The sequence below is a fragment of the Pituophis catenifer genome, unplaced genomic scaffold (genome assembly GCF_029215685.1).
Source record: "Pituophis catenifer annectens isolate HBS135680 unplaced genomic scaffold, rPitCat1.0.hap2 SCAF_7, whole genome shotgun sequence".
In the NCBI taxonomy this organism is placed as follows: domain Eukaryota; kingdom Metazoa; phylum Chordata; class Lepidosauria; order Squamata; family Colubridae; genus Pituophis; species Pituophis catenifer.
In genome coordinates, this window is record NW_027256887.1 from 57,933,282 (window position 1) to 57,955,338 (window position 22,057).

The 22,057-nt window shown below is 38.6% G+C and overlaps 1 protein-coding gene across 1 annotated transcript in view; it reads left to right on the forward strand.

Annotated features, from left to right (window-relative positions):
* EMP1 (epithelial membrane protein 1) overlaps window positions 1-11,491 on the forward strand; it is a 36,048-nt gene extending 24,557 nt beyond the window's left edge. The window contains exons 3-5 of the mRNA XM_070947061.1: window positions 7,997-8,102; window positions 8,206-8,346; window positions 9,624-11,491. Coding sequence (XP_070803162.1) covers window positions 7,997-8,102; window positions 8,206-8,346; window positions 9,624-9,778 — 402 coding nt within the window. The 3' untranslated portion in view covers window positions 9,779-11,491. The remainder of the gene's footprint in view (window positions 1-7,996; window positions 8,103-8,205; window positions 8,347-9,623) is intronic.
* The last annotated feature ends 10,566 nt before the right edge of the window (window positions 11,492-22,057 follow it).

The following is a 22,057-nucleotide window of genomic DNA, read 5'->3' on the forward strand; positions in this document are numbered from 1 at the left end:
AACTACATTTTATGAAATAAACAACAATTTACACTATAATGAGCCTTTAACCATGGTATGCAAACGACAGTGCCTGTGATCACACAAGGCATGTTAAAACAAAACCAAATAAATCACATTACAGTTTTGGATGTTGTGTGGACCAAATATAATTGACTGTATTTGGAGAGTGGCAGACATGGGAAAGACAGGTCACTATGTTCTTGATTTACACATCCTTAAAAACCAGTTCATCAACCATATATTTATGCTAAACTACTTTCCAAAAACAAATTACTTCCAGAAAAAGGCAACAGAAAATTCCTCTGGTTTATTTATGTGGGTTAAGATTTCTAAATCTGATTGTTCAAAATTACAAAAGAAGTAACGCCCTAAGGCTTGGCGTATTCCTCATTTATTAACTGAAACAAAGCAGCAATTCAAAACAGCCTAAAGGCGTGAAATAGAGATCATTCCATTCTCTTATCCTGATCCTCAAAACACCTGGACCCAGCCCACTCAGAAACAAGTTGAGTGAGTTAGGACATACTAGTTATAAGATGCTTTGCTCTCCCACCTGCCAGACAGTCTGTTGTATAATTACAAGGTCTTTCCCAGCTTGTCTGTTTTGGAATCATAAAACATTCTCATGAACTCTTTGGCAAAGCCAAACTCAATGGGGGAGAAGGGGATATCATTTGGCAGGATTCTTGGTTTGTATGACAAGACTAGCTTGGTTCCTTCCTGTCCATGCTGAAACACTGTGTCCTCTCCCACTTTCAAGAATAAAAGTTTCTGGAACTTGACAAATACAGAGCAGCAGAGACAAAAGCACAATAACACCTAGGAACAAAGGATGTACACATTTCTGTGTTGTCATTTCTAAAACTAAGTTAATAAATGTGATTGAATTAATGCAAAAGAAAAATATAAACCAGTATTGACAATGTTCTTTTAAATAGCTAGCTATATATTTCATCAGCCATCCACACTCTGATGTTTTCCAGATGTGTTTAGCACTAAAATTATTAAAATAGGTTCTTATGACTACATGAACATTAGCACTGAGTGGAGCGTGCTTGTATCTCTCTTTCTCTATTCAAAAACATAGAACTAAGTCATGGGTGTCAAACTCATAGTGTCATGTTGCCGTGATGTTTTGTGATATTTTCCCCATACGCAGAGCTGAGGTAGGCATGGCTTGCGCGTGACGCATCTGGCCCACGGGCCGCCAGTTTGACACCCTTGAACTGAGTGGAAAATTCAAATAATAAGTGAAAACAGATTTAATTCTTCCTCTCAAAGCTTTAACTTTTATTTCACCATCTCCTATCAAACTGTGACAAGCAGACTGGCATCATTCATTTCCAATATTATTACACAAATGTCTTTTCTGCATTAAAAAATCAGTAACAAAAGCAACGATATGGTAAATTAACTCATTTTGATTAACTGAACCCTTTTAAAATCTTCAGTTTATGACTGATTAGATCTGCTTGCATTCACATACACTATTAATACTATACTGTATAATGAATCCGTATAACTATTTTTCTTTTGACTGTCATGTACCAATTTTACTTGCCCTCTGTGATAATTAAAAACCAATAGAATTAAGCTTACACTTGGCTGGCTAGATTAGCACTTCATGGAATCTGTTTTGCTGCATCTTGCACTGAGCAAGAAGTTAAACTAAATGACCTCTGAGGTACTTTCCAACTCTGTAATTTTATGATTCTATGACTGGGAATTACCTGTAGCTGAACAGTATTCAAAATTCGGGAATGTTGGCTGGGAATTCTGGAAGTTAAAGTCCACATATCTTAAAGTTGCCATGGTTGAGAAAAATTGGTCTAACCCCTTTGCAAGACCCCACATAAGGCAATCTTTTTCTAAATTAGATCCTTCCACTCTTCCAAAATGTTGAGCTTGAAAGCCTTGTTCCTAGAGCAGTGATGGCTAACCTTTTTGCCATCGCGTGCCAGGAGAGGGGGGCGGGGGAGGGTTGCGCGCGCACGTGCCCACACCCATAATTCTATGCTCCCTGCCCTGCGCATGCGCGCACAACCCCCCTCCCCCTCCATGCTCCTGGCATGCAATGGCCTGGTAGGTCCGTTTTTCTTTCTTACCTGGCTCCAGACCCTCTCTATTTATCTGGGAAGGGCAAAAACAGCCTTTCCCACTCCCTTGGAGGCTCTCCAAAGGCCTGAAATGGCCCATTTCTTTTTCCTGGTGGGCAGGAAGTGATGTTTTTTGCTGTCCCCAGCCTCCCCAGCCTCTCTAGGAGTCTCTAGGAGCCCCTCTAGGAGTCTCTAGGAGCCTCTCTAGGAGTCTCTGGAGGCTGGGGACAGCAAAAAAGTCACTTCCTGTCCCACCGGGAGTTGGGAAATGAGCCATTTCAGGCCTTTGGAGAGCCTCCGAGGGAGTGGGAAAGGCTGTTTTCGCCCTTCCCAGATAAATAGAAAGGGTCTGGAGCCAGGTAAGAAAGAAAAATGGGCCTCCCCCCTCCCCTGCCCTCCGGAGGCAGGAAACAGCCTGTTTCCCTACTTCTGGTGGGCCCAGAAGGCCCGAAAATCACCTAGCAGGCGAGTGCATGCACCCCAGAGCTGAGCTGGCATGCCCACTGATATGGCTACGTATGCCACCTGTGGCACGCATGCCATAGGTTCGCCATCACGGTCCTAGAGCATCAAATAAATTAACCAAGAATCAGAAGAGAAGGAACTCTAGATGTCAGGATTGGATCATTACACATAGCTTTCTTCTGATCAGTATTTCTTTCAATAATTAAATACATCATTCCAGGAAATGGCGCAGATAAGGCATTTTTAATGTAAAAAAGATAGATCAAGCTTTTGGCATTTATTTATGCATTGAATAAATTAAGCACAATCATGCATCCCACCCCGTAAATTCCAAAAAGGCTTTTTTTTTTCATTCTGTGTGAAAAAGACAGGCCCCCCTACCACACCCTTGGTCAGGAAGCAAAGAATTTCTCAAAAGTAGGCTTGAGATAATGCGCCCATTAAATTCCCTAGTCCTTGGCATTTTGGGCGACATTGTAGAAATTCCTCTGAACAAAATTTGCATGCATTTTAAGATTTGTTTAATTTGTTATTATGATTGACAAAAGATAAGAGGTCCAAAGAAATGTCAAGAAATATCAACAGTAACAGGATGAGCCACTGTATATAAACAGAGAGCAAACTCCACTCCCTTCAAGCTCTGAGAATTTTACCTAGTTGGCTAATGAAATGCCTGCAAAAAAAAACAAAAAACAAAAAACAAAACAAAAAAAAAAAACCCCCACACACCCACAAAGACACACAAACACACAAACATCCAAATTCAGGGAACACCAAGGACTCTACAATTGTCAAAAATGCTATAATGACACGGATGAGCAATAGGCAATAAGGACCTGTTAGTATGTAATTTGGTCACAAAGTAGCCTTTTTTAAAAATTGCTTGAAGAATTGAAACTACTTAGTTTAGTATTTAGATACAGTTCACTAAAAACAAAGTTCACATGGACACACATATGCACACATACATGGACAGGCACAGATACACAAATCAGAAAGAGTCTATTAGCACTTTTCAAATTAACACATTTTATTTACAAGGCATAGGCCTTTGGGAACTATGGCTCAGTATTTGATACTGTGGCTCGTGAAGTCTTATGTCTTTTAATAAAATGTGTTAGTCTGGAAAGTGATCCCAGAGTTGTCCTGATTTTTGTCTACCATAGACTAGCATGGCTCTTCTCCTACAATAGATATAAAAAATTAACTCAACACATGCTAGACGCTTTTCTGATATTTGATTGCCCTTGGTGACTGTGTGAATAGGTTTTGAGGTCCAATGTTTTTTTCTAATTGAGCAGGAATTGCCTTGTGGACTCGCTTTCTCTTCTCTTTCTCTTCCTCCCTCCCTGCCCCCTCACTTTCCCCTCCCCTTCCCCCTCTCCCTCTCCCTCTCTCTTATATTATAAACCTTTCATGTTTAAGTTGATCAGTACTTCAAAAGAACCAGGGTTAAAAGTGAAGCAACATGGTCTTATTTGGTTCTCTCCTGATGTGCTAAAATTTCCACAATCCAAAATCTATATAGCTGGTAATGTGGCTTGAAGTCCAGCAATGATCAGGTTAGGAAGATAAATTTAAGATGGTTTTAGTTTTGCTAATATCAATAAAAAAACAAGCAATCAAATTCTTTTTCCTTTACAAAAGACAAAAGAATCCCCCAATTATTGTTATTCCTTTTATAAACTATTATTAATATTTCAGTAAAGTTAATGTACGGTTGATACAGGTTTTTTCCCCCAATTATTTATTTTATAATGGTTCAGCAGCATGGTTGAGCAATTCTGGGGGTAGTGGGGAAGTACTTGTGGCTTTTAAAAAACTTCTGGTAAAAGATTCAAAATTCAAGATTCTTTTTCCACCACTTCCTTTGGAAAAGAAAACAGTGTACTAAAAAAATCAGCTGTGGACTGATTTTCAATGACCCACACCCAATGTTGCATGAATAAGTATACTTATTAGGAAAGAAGCCTCATTGGATTTCACAGCATTGACTCTGGACGGCTAGCTGATGAACAGTAGAAGTGAACTAAGCAGGAAGACAGTGGGATGTGTTACTCGTTATTGCTTTGGCCACATTTATATTTACATATCAACTGGCTCCTTTGCTTTAGTTTATGATGACATCTGCTGGATACTTCTATCTGAAGCAGCCTACTTATTTTATACACACTCATACACACACTCATACACACCCATGGCACACAAGCCAACATACTATTGAACAAAAACAGGAAAGATATTCAGAAGCCAAAAAACTCAGGAAACCATAATACGTTCTTTGTTTTCTCAGCACTCTGTTGTTCCAGTATTTGGCATCTATCTCCCCTCATCATAAATCCATGAGAATAGAATAAAGAGAGAGATTTAGGAATATCTTTGTCATATGCATTCCAGATTCTCATGACTCTCATTTGAATATGGAAGATAGCAAATGTGCAGTTAGATTTCTCCCCAAGGATTTCCTCCAAAATATTTTATGAAGTAAGAGGAGAGAACAAAAATGCTCTGTCCTTTACTCTGCTTTTCCATGTTTTCTCCCTCAGATTTTCTTAGACCAAATGGGCCCTATCAACTGTGTGGGTATCATTGAAGTACTCAGCCTAATTACTTTTTTGTATAAATAATGTATAGATTTTTTTAAAAAGTTTAGGAATACTCAGTTACATTCATCTGGATAGGTTTTACAAGGAATAAAACCCAAGAAACCATTTTCATGTTGGAAGTTATAAGAATTCCTTTCATAAAGTAATACTAAATCTATATCTTAGACTAGGCTCTGAAAAATTTATGCCCATATATCTCATTAACTTTTGTTTTTAAAGTTGCTTTATGTTTATTTGAATATACATACTAACCTAAGAATTGGGAAGCCTCCAAAATCATAAGGAAATTATATAAAGAAACAAACAACTGCATTTTCATTTGTTTCAATGGCTCTCCTCTAAATAAATCTGCTCTAAATGGGTCTCTATTCTGTTCACTATAACCTAGAAGCATAGAAAATATAGTTCTAGCCTAAGGGGTCAATATATAAATGAAATAAATATATCAGATTGCATTAAAAACATTTTAAAGATACAAATGCATCAAAAAGCAAATAACTCTGACCCTGCTTAGCTCACAGAGAAAATCCAGTTGAAGGACTATAATATTCATGATATCAGAAATATGACCTTTTCCATCACATTCTCCAGGCATCTAGCATTTAATGATTCTTAAAGGATACTTGTTAATAAATTATTTACACTTTTTAAAATCTGGGAATGTGGCTGCATTGTAATTGAGAACTCTCAAAACTATAGGGAAGACCCTTCATGGAACAGCCGGTCTGGCTTCTGGTATTAAGGCAATGGGAACCGTTCATTTGTGGTGGAGGGGGGGGCAGTCAAAACAGACAAGGGAGGGGCAAAGTTTCATGTGATTTGCACTACAATTTTTGTGGTTTTGACCCCCCTCTCCTGTCTATGTCCGTGAATGGGAGTGTTTCAACCTTCTTTATGATTTATAAATACATTGTGTTACAGAGCAAGCATCAAGATATATTATTGCAAGAGATGATGAGGCAAACTTTTCTTTATTTAATTCATTGTCAGTACTTAAAGTAGACATTTCTGAATTGACCATCTTTTATGTCATTCACTTCATGCCTTCCTGAATTTGCTATTCTAAATCTCACTGAATTGATAATCTTAGTTATTAGATTCCAGTTCTTCAATAAAAAGTCAAGGGGCCATCAGAGAATGTCTGTTTTAGCGCAACATCCTGTAAAATCTAAACTTGAGAATCTCTGTTTTCTTTTTTGAAAAAGATAATCCTACGTTTCTGACTTGATGAAGAAATAGATCAACTAGTACAAGGCAGTTCTTCATACCTAGTGTACAAGGACAAAACACCATCAGTTGGAGCAACCATCACCATGTCATACAGTTTTCAAAGCAATCTGTACCTTAATACCATGTATTAAGGTGTTGAAAGTCAAAGCTAATTCATTTTCATTACCTAGGACAAAGCAGTAAATATGTCTTCCTATCACAAGCCGAGAAGCCCAAATCTCAAGAGAGATAAATATGATAATAGCTATCACTTTAAATGCTTCAAGAGAGATGTAGATATTTCAGGAAGGCATAGCTATTGGTGACTAGTAGCCTGAGTGGCTGTAAACTGTCTCCAGAATAAATGCAGCATACTGTACTTTAGACACTAGCCTCTGGGAAACAACAATGAAAAGAGCTGTCTCATAAATTTCTCAGATGAAACAGACATGACACTGTGTGATATAGTGCTGGAGTAAATAGCCCTTTGGTTTAATCCAGCTGGCAGTTCTTAGGTTCCAATGTTCTCATTTTATACCCACTGAGTTTCTTTTCCCCAGTTTCTGTATCTTAGATCAGGATTGGTTTCAAACATTTCCAAATTTACTACAACAGCAGCAATCCTAATACCACTTTGCAAGTAGTTTGAGCATAACAAGATTTTTAAAAATAAATATTTTATCAATAGCTATTTCACTTGTTGGAAACCAATCTCCTTTCTTCCCCTTCCCCAAGAATAAAGGAAACTCAAAATGGATTTTCTAGATGAGCTTCCAATTGGGACTTGCTAATTACAGTATTTCCTGAGCAACAATAACTATTGAATGAAGGCAAATACATTGTAATGAACAAGGACATACATTCAATTTCGCAGTGACTAAGATTGTTGGCTGTGCAGGTAACATGGCCAGGGAAATGATTGAAACCTGGGAATGGACCCTTTGTCACTCAACAGGAGTACTGATTTACCACCAGTTTATCAGTACTTAGGAGCCAAGGACCTGACAACACAAGGAAACAACAGCCAATAGCCAACCATCAACACACCGATCAACCAATAGGAAGGCACCACATAAATATGATGCATAGAATAGCCAAGGCACACATTATAGTAGAGAGAAATTCCCTGATGATGGGCTCCAGTGTGAAAACTTTGAAGACTAATCCTCTGGTCCCAGTGACAAACCCAGATTGGATCCTGCAACAACAACTATATTTATAAATAACTTGTTTTTCTGTTCAGATAAATCATTCTACTATACATCCTTATTAAATTAATGTTAAATTTCACATCAGTAATTGCCTTCCGTTTTGGCAAACTCTTTTTTCTAAGTTTATATTATCTTAAACATAACAATTTTTGCAATTATAGTATGTGTATTCAAACAATCACATATTATTGTATGTGCATTGCTGAAAAAGCACTCTAGTATCAGTTATATCTCAGCATAATCCAGATTGTCTTTTGGTATAAAAACATCAGCCTTTGTGGAAAACCTAGTAATTATTGATGACAGTTTTGCAAAAGTTCAGCTAAACTGGCTTCCAGTTTTAGCTTGATGTCAGTTCCTGAAGGGAAGTAATCCAAATATGAAAGCTGCTTCTGCTTTATTTTAGGTCTGGATGGTAACAACCATTTCTCAGAAAACAAACTACTCAGGGCTGTGGAAGCAATGTTCAGAAAGCAGTTGCCAGGATCTCATTGTTAACAATGATGACTTGGGTAATATACTGTTTATTTTCATCTATGGATATTGCTTTAATGGCATATTGCTATACATTGAACTCCTGCGTTCCTTTCTCTCTTTCTTGCCTTGTGTCTTTAGGTGCCCTCAAGGCTGTGCAGGCCTTCATGATCCTGGCCATCATCTTTTCCTTCATCTCTTTGGTCATGTTTGTGGTACAGCTCTTCACCATGGAGAAGGGAAAACGCTTCTACATCACTGGAGCCATTATGTTGATTTGCTGTAAGGAAAACCATTGTCTATAGTAGCAAACTGGAAATTAGTCCAAAATACTGGAGAAGGGTGGTATATAGTGATGATATGTAAACATAACAAAATAACAGTATTGGAGGAGACCTTGGCGGTCTTTTAGTCTTAACCCAGTGGTGGAATTCAAGTAATTTAATAACCGGTTCTCTGCCCTAATGATTTCTTCTAACAACCAGTTTGCCAAACTGCTCAGAAAGTTAACAGTTAACGGTTCTCCTGAAGTGGTGCGAACTCGATGAATCCCACCACTGGTCCAACCCCCTGCTCAAGTAGGAAACCCTATCTAATACTATGTGAAGTACTATTATCTAGTATGTCATATAGATTTATTGAATCCAAGAGGCATGTAGTTCATTGCTTAAACGATAACATATTTATCAGAAATAAGAAAATAGAAAACCAAAGTTTAAACATAAAGTCTTCTTTCTTTGATAGCTGTTAAGGTACCAGGAAATATTCCACGTGGAGGGTATTTTATAATTGTGACGGCTACTGATGAAAAGGGTCTTTCATCATAGTTACCTTCTATACTTTTTTTCATTTGGGGAACTTGGACAAGGGGCCCCAATGTTAAAAATGAAAAAACCCAAAACCCCACATTCACCATATGTGGAAAGAGATACTATCATCATTGACAGGCTCCAGAAACAGTTACATTACTACAGATATCAGGGGCCTACTATAGAGAAGAAAATATAATAATTCCAAGGCATTCAGATAAACTTTGTCTATGCATAAGAGACTATACAGTAGAAGTATTCTATATTGAGTCTGAGACCATCTTTTTTTTTAGACCAAGTCAAGATTACAAAGTAGCATGCAGGTATTGGAGTTTTCAAGAACTTTTTATCAGGCATGGTGATAAGAAAGGGAAAAAAGACAGAAAAATGGGCAAGGGCAAATAATGTGTTCAGCGTTCAGGATATCAGTTATGGATCTAGATGGAATGACTGCAGACATGCAACTGAGTCCTACCAGTATTAGTGTTAGGTTTTGAATTTGATTTTTTAAAAAATCCACCTGATAAGGTAATCATAAATCATATGCCTCAAAACAAAATATATTTTTATTTTATAATAACAAAGCAGTTGGATTTTTTTCAATATTCAATTAAAGGAAGTTAATCCTTTTCTTTCCAGTTCTTTTCACTGTGAAATCTACAATTGTTTGGATAAACTTAAGATTTAAAGTGCCTTCCAAATTTTACTTTATTTTATTATTTATTTGCTTGCTTGCTTTTGTTTTCACAGGGCTGTTTATTTTGATTGCTGCCTCGATCTATACTGCCCGATTTTCTCACTATTATGAAGACAGTCACCATGGATATTCCTTTATACTTGCCTGGATTTGCTTTAGCTTTAGCTTCATTATTGGGATCCTGTATCTTGTCCTCAGGAAAAAGTGAGAGTTGTCAGGGTAAAATAGAGAGGGAAGATTAGAAATTGGGGGACCTGTGGGAGGGTTGTGAACTCACTTTGCTATGAGAAATTTGCCAAAAATAATGAATACACTACTCACCCAAAATGCCGAAACACAGAAAACTCCACCAGAGAGAATTGCTATAGACTCTCTCCTGTTATGAATTTAAGACCATGAAGATGGTTGAAGAATCTTCACCTTAGAGGGGTGATATCTCTCAGACTCCATTCAAAGGCCTCAGTGTTCTCCTTCACTGACAGCTGAAAAAGCAGAAATAAATAAGTTGTTCAATTTCCTTCTTGATCCTTCAGCACCATGACATGTCACCAATGAACGCTACCCACCCATTCCAAGAAGGTATCATGAAGTGAGACACTAGAAGTATCAACCTCCCTTCCAAATTAAGCACTGTTAGAGCTGGCCACATTATAAAATAAAATGAGGTCCTTGTCTCAGGCATCTGATGCTAAATGAAGTACTGGGTGACAGAACTGTAGTTACTTCTCAAACTAACCAGCATCTCCTAAGTCATCTAACTGTTCCATAACCAGTTCCATTGATCACCGTGCCTATTTCCCAAATTTGGAATGGAAGAGGTGTTACTTCATTGTGCATCTCATTTTTTTCATACAAAAATTCCTTGGAATTAAAAGATACAAAATGTGAAAAATCAACCTGTTTTAATATTATCTAAATTGTACCCTTTAAATTTAATGTTTTAAAATATTTAATTTCCACTCTTTGTTGTCATGTAAAGAAATAGTGCTGCTGCTGTTGTTGAAGAAGATAGAAGGCAGTAGCCATTGGGGAATGAAAAAGAGGTGAATGGTAAAGGAAGATGGGAGAAGGTGGAGAAAGGCAAACAATATTCTTAATTATAAAGCATGTCATTAAGATATGCAATTTTTCAGCAAAACTTGATATGTCCATTTTACAAAGCTACACTATGAAGATAGAACTGTTGGGTCCATAAAGTTTGTGTTCTTCAAGCTGTCAATCCTTGAGGCATTCAACTCTGGCTCATGTGATCTCATCTCCCAGCATCAAATTAGATAAAATTAGATTTTCTCATTTCATTGAATAGAATGGGGGATGGGGGTGGAACATTGTTAAAGTGGGGCTTTCAATATTGGAACTTGCATTTAAACTATAATATATAATGTATGTCGGAGGCAGACCTTAATATTGCATTGGTCAAGAAAGAAATTATTTGTACTATAAAACAGGGTTCCTGAGTCAGAATTCTGTGATAATAGAAACAATGCTTCAGTTTTGTGTGCGTCTGTGTGTGCCCATCTTAAACCCCTCCCCCCTGTTTTTATTGCATATAATTCGTCTCCCAAGGAATAAGAAGACTGGTTAATTAAATTTTGCAAATAGAGAGCCAAGTAGAAAATTGCTATATTAAAGTGGAAAGACTTTTTATTACATCAAAGTTACCGTTTGCCTTCCTGCCACAGAGATCAGTTCAAAATAATGGAAACTATGCTTAGGAAGTTGCTAATACTCTCTCTGCTTTATTGTACTTGAGTGATACGAAAAGTAAGGAGGGCTTCAGGGTTGCAAGTTTAGTATAAACAGTATTCTCTTTCTTGCTTTCTTCATTATACTGTTTTTACATGTATTTGCTAGATTATGTTCTGTCATACTTGCCATTTCTCAACATTTATTTTATGTGCAGCCATTGTAAATATTTTGATACAAGTGTCCCTAGAAGTAGGGATATATAAAATAAAGTAAAATAAAATAAAATTCAGTTTCTCAGACATGTGAGTCTTATTGATTTTCCAGTAGCATATATCAATAGCACTTCTTCCCCTGAAGGAAAAATGAGGACAATCTAGTATTTTCAGGATAACCAGCTTGGCAGAAGCTGAGGTAAAATTGCTGCTATGCAGCTAAAGTGGTGATACACAGGTTATTTCTAGAGCCCAGCTTTATGTTAAAGATATTCGTATTCAACTACTTATGGAACAGGGTACCCTGTACCAGTTGAGATCTCACAAAGGATCATTGCCACCCCTTTTTGGTGAGAAGATCTTGAATAGGAAACAGCATCATGTTTCTAGCCGGGTTTTGGTAACAGCATGGTTACCCACATCCACTATCATGGTGGGGTGAGGTTTTATTGCCTATAGATGGAACGCGGCCTCCAACAGAGTCCAGGTTGTGCTGAATCAACTGTAATAAATATCTTACCAGAAACATTTTTGAAACTATGTCAAAAGTTAACTGCTTGATATGAGAGTAAAGAGTGACCACTAATTTGCCTCTGAATGGGATCATTCTAGAAAGCTAGGAGTGTTGACATAGCTGATTGGCAAAATTGTTTTCTTCATTACTGACTTCAGTGAGATGCCGAGAATCATTGGAAAAGTTTGGGCCCTTCTGGACAGATAACAATGATTATGACCACATTTTGCTCAATTTAGCAGAATCATCTAAAGCAGGCAGCTACGCAGGTATAATGCCACAGAGACAGACAGCTCAGAGAAAAAGTTGTCTTGTGCAGGTGAGAGCCACTTGTAGCTTTGCCATCACCTATTCTTAAATGCAATAAATGTTTAACAGTGACATTTGGCCTAGCACACATCTTATTGGAACTTTTTATAAAGCTTGCTTTCACAAGGAACTTTAAAATAAAGCTTGATTTAAATAGGTCAATAAAATTTAAGACATTCAGAGTGCTGAGTGGAAATTCAAGTTAAATTGGAACAGCTAGCACAGAATGTAAGATTCCATTCGTTGGTATAAGGGTAAAGTTAGAGAGTAGATCACACAAATACAAGGGTGTCTGGAGGGAGCGAGGGAAAAGAAAGTCAAGATGACAGGAGCAATCAAAGCTTTGCCTGTTTCTTTTGTCTGTTGGACATGTGTTTCACATAAGACATAGATAGAGCTTTGATCACACTATGTCAGTTGCTTTTTTTAGTTTTTTGACCATACCCTGAGGTCACACTTGGATAGATTGAAGGATTTTAATAGTTTATGGATTTGATGAAAAGGTAGAAACACACACAAAATGAACCAATCACAAGAAGCCAGAGCAACAGAATGGTCTCGCTTCTCTTTTTCTCAGAAAATAGAATGAACAGTAAAGCACGAAAATCATGGGTAGACAGTGGGGAAAAAATTATGTTCAAAGAGCAGAAGAACAAAGGGACATTCTTCTCCCAAACATTTTTAACAAGGACAATTTGTGGAAATGGTAAGGCTCAATAACTATTTAATCATGCCAATGAAAGAGACCATTATGCCACTCACTCCATGTCATTCCCCAGCATTGCAAATAAGAGGAAAACAAAAAGCAAATATTCTGTAACAACCTGGAAGCAGGAGGCTATCAGATTTCATTCATTTCACTGAAGTCAGTCCAATTGGCGAGACATTGGCCCCCATGGAGAGGGCGCATAATCTGGGTGTCCTCCTGGATGCACGGCTGTCTTTAGAAGAGCACATGACGGCCATGGCCAGGTGGGCTTTCTATCAGGATCGCCTGATACGCCAGTTGCGCCCCTTTCTGGATTGGGACTCCTTATGCACGGTCACTCATGCCCTCGTCACTTCCCGCCTGGACTACTGCAATGCTCTCTACATGGGGCTCCCCTTGAGGAGCACCCAGAGGCTCCAACTGGTGCAGAATGCAGCCGCGTGGGTACTTATGGGGGCGACATGGCGCTCCCATGTAACACCTGTCCTGCGCGAGCTGCACTGGCTTCCAGTGGTCTTCCGGGTGCGCTTCAAGGTACTGGTTCTCATCTTCAAAGCACTCCATGGCTTAGGGCCCGGTTATTTACGAGACCACCTTCTGCCACCGATAACCTCCCACTGGCCAATACGCTCCCACAGAGAGGGTCTCCTCAGGGTGCCGTCGGTCAGGCAATGTCGACTGGTGACCCCCCGGAGAAGAGCCTTCTCTGTGGGGGCACCTGCCCTCTGGAATGAGCTACCCCCAGGGATACGACTGATCCCAGACCTCTGAACCTTTCACCGGGCTCTGAAAATGTTTTTATTTTGGCAAGCCGGGCTGGCTTAGAATTTTTATTGGTGAATTTTATGGGTAAGGGGTTTTAAATTGGGGAAAGCCATTGGATTTAATTTTGTTTTAAATGCATTTTAATGTTTGTATTGAATGTTTCTTAATCTTGGCTGTTCACCGCCCCGAGTCCTTCGGGAGAGGGGGCGGTATAAAAATTTAAAAAATAAATAAATAAATAAATAAATAAATAAATAAATAAATAAATAAATAAATAAATAAATAAATTGTGGGACAAGTCAATCAAATCTTCATTAAATCAAATCATTTTCTTGCGCATTTCAATAAAGTAATACTATTCTCTTAATTTACTATATTAATTTGCAACCATAGCAACTAACCCCTCTGTACATAATAGATATTCCCTCAAATTTGTATTGTGTGATATGGAAACCTGCAGGTTTCTAGGTTACCTGGATATTAGGACAAAATGGAAATGCACTCTGGCTAGATGCTAAAAGCACTGAAAGAGGAAAACATTGCTAACATCAACTTGATATATTTAAGGTGAATAAACATATTTAATCACCTTAGAGATGTGTAAAACTATTTTCCATTGGCTGGATAGAATTCCTGTAAATTATAAATTGGATAACAATGGATTTGCTGTGGAAGAGCATGACTCTTCAGTGCTATGTAAAGAAGAATAGATCTGCAAATGTAATTCCTGTTACCTTTCTTACTTCAAAGGGGGGGGGAACTCTGCAGAATTATTGATAACCTATTTTCCTAAGCATTTCTAAAGCAGGATTTTGTTTTTCCTTGTCTGCATACCTTTCATGTGCAATCTACAATAGAAAAATGCATTTTTTTGTACTTAGTTTTTTATTTTTCACACTTTTCTTAGTAACTCCTCCTAATATGTGCATGTTTGTGGGAGGCATCCTCAAAGCGGGCCCTCAATGCCTCCAGGAATAGGCCTGCGTCTGCTAACTGCGCCATAAAATTTTGAAGTTTGGGAGTGCATATAAATTCTAAATCTTACTCTATATTCCTGACTGGTGTGGAATTAATTCTAATGGATCAGGCCAAGTCTCAATTCATACTACAACCTATATTATTGTAGCACGTAAAATGTGTCTTAGTTCTACAGCTAGTATCTAGTGCAGATTTACTAGATGAAAATAATTTAAAATTATTGTAATTGCTTACATGTGGCTAATAGTAGACAATAATATGAAGTTTTCATGATGACTTTAACCTGCGGTCCATTTGGCAAAATGCCTGGTAATCCATCACAGAAGGAAAGGGAGAAAAACTTGTGTGTATGTGTGTGTATATACACCTGAACATATTACGAGAAACTCTAGAGGATGGGATCTGTCAATAAAATATTAAAGATGACTGAAAGTAAAAAACAGAGAACTAAAGGCTTTGCTATATGCTGTGTGGTAAGTGAGATGGCTGTAATAGAAAAAAAATATGTTGCCTTCAGATTTAAGTTGCTTAAAAAACTTGTTTAAAATTTCAGTTGTTTAAAAAAGGGGTAAATGGTTCCTTCCTTTCCTGGTCACTATATCATGCCAAGTAGGTCCAAGGGCATATAGCAACTCTCACAAAATTCTTTTATGATATAGTATGTTTGGAGGTAGCATTGAGCAGTGAAGCAGCTCTGCTGTTATGACCAGTAGTAGCACTGGCAAATAAAACAAACAAACCAGTTTAACAACATTTTACAGTGTCCCCCATGCCTTATCAAAATAATGTCCTTTCTAACATAGTAGTTATGAAAGCCCAACAATCTTCTAGGAAATCCCATCAGATGTTTCAATCTGCAAAACATTACATTACTAATCTTCAGGAGGCTTTTTGATGAAGTATGAGAACTGCACAAATGAAGTTATCAATGATCTTTGAGACACAAAGGAAGTATCAGCATGGAGGCATGGCAGCATGTTTCAATGCTTCTTCCCCTAAAATGAAGTATTTGCATGATACATAAAAAGGTAGACTATCAGATAAAAGATTAGAGTGTAGGCTTTTCCTTGCCATGTATGCTTTGAATGTTCTGGAAATAATTTACTGAAAGAAGCATTTGACTATTCATTACCTCCACAAACAGTCTGAAGTAGTGACTTTTAAGTGAAATATCCAACAGAACTGGATTTAATTTTTGTACTAAGAATTGGAAGACAGATAGATATGGAAAGCAGTCATTTAAAATTTAGTTCAATTTAGGTCATTATTGTTTTAATGAGAAACAGGGAGATAGTATGCTAGATAATCATGATGATATAATGAAATCCAGTGCTTCATTGTAAACATTTACACATGAAAAAAATAATAATAGAAGAATTGAGAGCATTTTACTTCAGGTATGAACTAGCTCTTTGGGAGAAAATACTACTTTTGAATCCAACCCATTTATTGCTACTACATGGAGCTCCCTCTCCCATTAAAATCTAGAAGATTACAGTAGCTATTATTGGTAATATTAAGGAGAGTTAGTGCCTGGCTACTTGTACCCCAAAGTTCTTCATCCCTGTCCCAGCCTTCTTTCTAATCGATATGGGCAAGCATCCTGTCTTTGGTGCCTTGTTGCTCTATGTGATAAAACATACAGTTGTTGCTTTCCTCTCAGTTTAAATAACAGTGGGATATTTTGAGCTAGGGAGCTCTGTAAAACTCCTGCAGTGACCACTCATCTGCTACAGCTCCCATTATTTCATTTTTGAAGGAAGAGAAATTTGCAAAGCTGCTTCTACCTCAGCAAAGAGATTAGAGCAGCCCACAGAAATTGGACTGGTTAATAGAGAGAATGGGATTCTGTGATCATTTTATGACTAAGTTGCAACAGCAGCTTTGAGAGAATGAATTGGACTGGAGAGATATGCACAAAAATGTAATGCGAAAAGAAAAAAATAAGTGAGATGAAAAGTCTAAAAATCTTGCCAGCAAATGGTAATGCTATATTTTTCTCACCGAGAAGCGGAATAATTGGCAGCCTCATAGAATATAAGAATCTGATTGTACTGCTTCAGACTGTTTGTGGAGGAAACAAATAGTCAAATGCTCCTTTCAGTAAATTATTTCCAGAATATTCAAAGCATACATGGCAAGGAGAAGTCTACACTCTAATCTTTTCTCTGACAGTCTTCCTTTTTATATATCATGCAAATACTTCATTTTTTTAAGGTGAAGAAGCACTGAAACGTGCTGTCATGCTTCCATGCTGGAATCGTTTTAGCTAGGGCCAGGTGCACAATGTGAGGTCCTGGCACTGAATTGGTTCCCAACCTTTCAACATGACCCAGAAACCCTTCAAAAATTTGCCAACAGATGATAAGGTTGAATATGACAATGGAAAATTATTAAAAAGACAGAGGAAAATCATGTGAAGACAACCTTGATATGTCTAGCTATCTGTCAACTGTCTGATTAAGAGGTCACAGATGCTTCGGTCTGTTATGGTTGAATACATAGCAAATTCATTAATACACACCTATTCTGCCAGTGGTCTATTTTTGAAAACAGATCTAGCATTCTTCTGAAAGTAGCCTGGTTGATCACCACAGGACTGAAGAAGAGGTAAGCATAGAGTGACTCAGGTCAAAAGTGCCCATTCAGCAGACACAAAAGCCCTGCCCCATTCTACCAGAATAATGGAAACAGAAAAGGGACAATCATCCAAATTTCAGTTTATGTTTAAAATTTGCTTTAAAAGGAGATACATGATTCATAAGTGACAGAACCAGCAACACAAAACTAGGAGAATTTGGAACTTTTTCCTGGTTGAAATCAACAATCTCTGCAACAGAGCACTGGTGTACAATCCTTTCCGAAATGGTAAGAAGGTCTTACAGTGATTCCTTATATCTATAGATTCAATATTCTTTATTTTAGCTCTGTTTTTAAAATATAGATGTAGTATTTGCTAGACCTCTGTATTTAGTGTTGCCAGGTGTCCACTATTTGAGCGGACAGTCCGCTTTTTTCACATTATGTCCACTATTCTTTTTCACAAAATAGTGGACATTTTTTTTATTCAAAAGCTTTATGATGAAATTAAAATGTAATTTAATATTTTACATATTATTATAATATATTTGATGTTTTGAATTTTAAGTAAAGTTTTGAAGTGATTATTTTAATACGTGTTAAAATGTTGGTAAGAAAATATATAATTTAATTGTAATTTTTTTTTTTTTACTACTTAACCCCCCCCCCCCTGCTTGTCCGCTATTTTTTGGAAGCAGACCTGGCAACCCTATCTGTATTCAAAACAGGTTTAGTATTCTTTCAAAAGAGAACTAAATGCATGGAAATAAGGAGCCTGTGTAAGTCCAGGCTATGAGGGCTGAACTGGACAAAATCAGATGCAAATGGCCTGAAAGCAGCCCATTCCATTATAGCAACAAGGGAAGTGCTTCGGTGACAGTGACTACTTCTCCTATCCAAAAGCAGATATCTCTCTGCCTGTTGGAATTTATTTATTTATTAGATTTTTATACCGCCCCCTCTCCCGAAGGACTCGGGGCGGTGAACAGCCAAAATTAAAAAAACATACAATATAAACATTAAAATACGTTTAAAACAGAATTAAATCCAAAATGGCTCCCCAATTTAAAACGCCTTACCCATGACCCTATAAATAAGACGAATTTAAAATTTAAAATTTCCACATTTAAAAAGGGGGAAGATTTAGGCCAGGCCAGCTTGATAAAATAGAAAAGTCTTAAGCGCGCGGCGGAAGGTGCGCAGATCCGGGATCCTACGTATCTCCGGGGGGAGCTCGTTCCAAATCGTAGGTGCCCCCACAGAGAAGGCTCTCCCCCTAGGGGCCGACAGCCGACATTGTTTGGCCGACGGCACCCGGAGGAGCCCCTCTCTATGGGAGCGTACTGGCCGGTGGGAGGCTATTGGTGGTAGCAGGCGGTCCCGTAAATAGCCAGGTCCTAAGCCATGGAGCGCTTTAAAGGTGATAACCAGAACCTTGAAGTGCACTCGGAAGACCACCGGGAGCCAGTGCAGCTCGCGCAGGAGAGGTGTTACATGGGAACTCCATGTCGCTCCCATCACCACCCGCGCGGCCGCGCTCTGTGCCAGTTGGAGCCTCCGAGTGCACCTCAAGGGGAGCCCCATGTAGAGAGCGTTGCAGTAGTCCAGACGAGAGGTAACGAGGGCATGAGTGACTGTGTGTAGGGAGTCCCGATCTAGATAGGGACGCAACTGGCGGATCAGGCAAACCTGATGAAAAATCCTCCCGGTCACGGCCGTCACATGCTCTTCTAAAGACAGCCGTGAATCCAGGAGGACACCCAAGTTGCGAGCCCTATCCGTGGGGGCCAATGATTCACCCCCAATAGTCAGCGATGGCACTAGCTGACTATATCGGGACGTCGGAAACCACAGCCACTCGGTCTTGGATGGGTTGAGCCTGAGCCTGTTCCTCCCCATCCAGATCCGTACGGCCTCCAGGCACTGGGACATCACTTCAAGGGCATCGTTGGGGTGGTCCGGGGTGGAGATGTACAGCTGGGTGTCATCTGCGTACTGATGGTATTTCACCTCAAAACCACGGATGATCTTGCCCAGCGGCTTTACATGCATGGAAGGGAGAAATAGAAATAGAAATAGAATTAGAAATTAGGATTGAATCTTGGGTCAGCTAAATATATGGCTCAAGTGCCACAGCTGCACTTACTGGTTTTCTTTGACCTATTGGATTTCCCATCCATCCATCCATCCCTCCATCCCTCCATTCATATGGCTGTGCTTCTCAAAGTGATGTAACTCTGGGCAGTGTACAAAAAGTTCAAAAAGAAACTAATGTAAAATAACAGCTCATTTAAAACATAGTAAACAATAAAGCAACAACAGAACTGAAAACATCTACACGTCATCCATTTTATCTGTAATTAAAAATTATCTAGAGCTGTGTCTTTGAATCTTTCTGATGATTTGGCCTATTAGTTTGGGAGAAGTCTGGTATCTGAGCAAATGCTTCACAAAATGTCTCTAGAGAAACCAGTGTCTGGTCTCCCACAGCCCAGGCCAAAGTAGCCTTCTTTGGAGGGAAACGTCCATTGGCTAAAAGGAGTGGGTGTGCCAGATCAATCTAAAACAACAATACAAACTGGGCAGATTTCAATTTCTGGCCATATAATCATTCACATCATCACTGAAGCATCCTAAATAATGTCCATGGTAAATATTGCAAGAAAAAAGGGAAAAAGTACTTAAAAAATGAAACATCTAAATATGAATTTAAGTTGTCTCAAGGAATAAGACAAAAGTAACATCATAAAGATATAGCATTAAAAAATGGAGCATGTTCATTCCACAAAGTGAGGATAAGTTCAAAGAAAGGAAGATATATTGACTAAGTTGCAGGGTGCCCTTTAAAAGTATTCAGAAGCTTCAATTGCTACAAAATGCAGTGGCCCGTATGGTTTTGTGCAAGCCTGAATTTGCACATGAGTCACCGTTTTGCAGGAGCTGCATTGGTTGCTGACTTGTTTCTGGGTCGAGTTAAAGGGCTGGTTGTCACCTTCAAAGTCCTAGACAGCTTGGAACCAGGTTATTTGAAGGTCCATCTTTTCTCAGTCATATTTATCTCACCCACCAGAGTGGGAGCCAGGAATGCTATGGGTTCCCTCTCCTAAGGAGGTCTATCTAATAGGACCAAAAAAAGGGGCTTTCTCTCTATGGAACATCATAGCAGAGATAAGATTAGCCCCTATTTTTGCACTCTTTCATAAAACCCTGAAGACATGGTTCTGGGCACTTGACTGATATGGAACCCATCAAGAGGTTCATCTGATTGTTGTTGCCAGTGGGGTTGGGGGGGGGTATTGATTTTTGTATTGGGGTTTTATCCTTGAAGGCTGCCCAGAATCACTGAGAGTGAGTTAGGCAGCCATATAAACTTTCTAAATAAATAAATTTAACTGAATTGAATTACATTAAAGTAATGAATTATGTTACTTTTTGTCCAGTCTCTCCCTACATTTTGCATGAGAATATCTGGTTAAGCATATGCCATCTTGATTAGACATTCTAGTTCTAAGTATACTTATCATACTGCAGTGGAATGTGATTTCAAGAACACCTGAACACCTATTTAAGATCAGAGCTTTGGTTCCTAGAGCATCAAAATATTTTTGGTTTTTTAACTTTAAATTGAGATGGACACTAAAGATCTAATAACTTCTGAAGTCTTATTTCCATATCAATGTTTTTTTTCTTTATGCTCTGGGCATAAACATATGTCAGGACAACTGAAGAGATTGTAGACAAAATGCTTTTAAAAGTAAAAAAAAAAAGCCTCTGATGATTGTGCAGCTCAGCTGGGCATGGGGGGGGGGGGCAGGGATTTTTGCTACTGGTTCTCTGAACCACCCGCTTCCATCGCTACCGGATCAGGCGATCTGGTCCGAGCCGGGAGCATTTCACCCCTGCACTGGTACCTTAGTACCTGTGATTAACTAGTTTTGGGAGGCATTATGAGTACTAAAAACAATGAGTGCCAAATAAACCACATGACTTACTACACGACCCTTTGTTTTGGCTGGGAAGTACTTCCTGTCTATCCCTTTTCCTATGTCAGTGACCTTCCCAGCATGGCCAACTTCCTGTCCATCATCTGTGGTCATCCCCTTTTTCCTATCGTAGCCTGTTGAAAACCAAACAAATGAGTACCCTGTTTTCCCCAAAATAAGACATCCCCTGATAATAAACCCAATTGGGCTTTTGAGCGCATGGCAATAAGGCCAAGTGCTTATTTCAGGGTTCAAAAAAGTATAAGACAGGGTCTTATTTTCGGGGAAACATTTTTACATCAAAATGTGTCGAGTACCAAATTCAATGAGTTTTGAAGCAGTCAAATACCAAGGTGCCACTGTATAAACAAACACATTATTTCTTTTGTAGAGAAATTGACCCCTCCTTTTTCTTTTCCACTGGTCCTGCCTCTTTTCTAATTCCTGACTAAAGCAAGCGGGCAAGGAATCCAGAACCAAAGTGTCACTCTGCTTCTTCTTTGTTTGTTTGTTTGTTTCCAAAGCACCAGAGGGCAGGACAAGAAACAATGAATGGAAACTAATCAAGAAGAGAAGCAACCTGGAATTTAGGAGAAGCTTCCTAACAGGGAGAACAATTAACCAGTGGAACAGAAGTTGTGGGTGCTTCATTACTGGAAGTTTTTAAGAAGAGACTGGACAGTCACTTGTCTGAAATGGTATTTGAGCAGGGGGCTGGACTAGAAGATCTCAACCCCTTCCAGCTCTA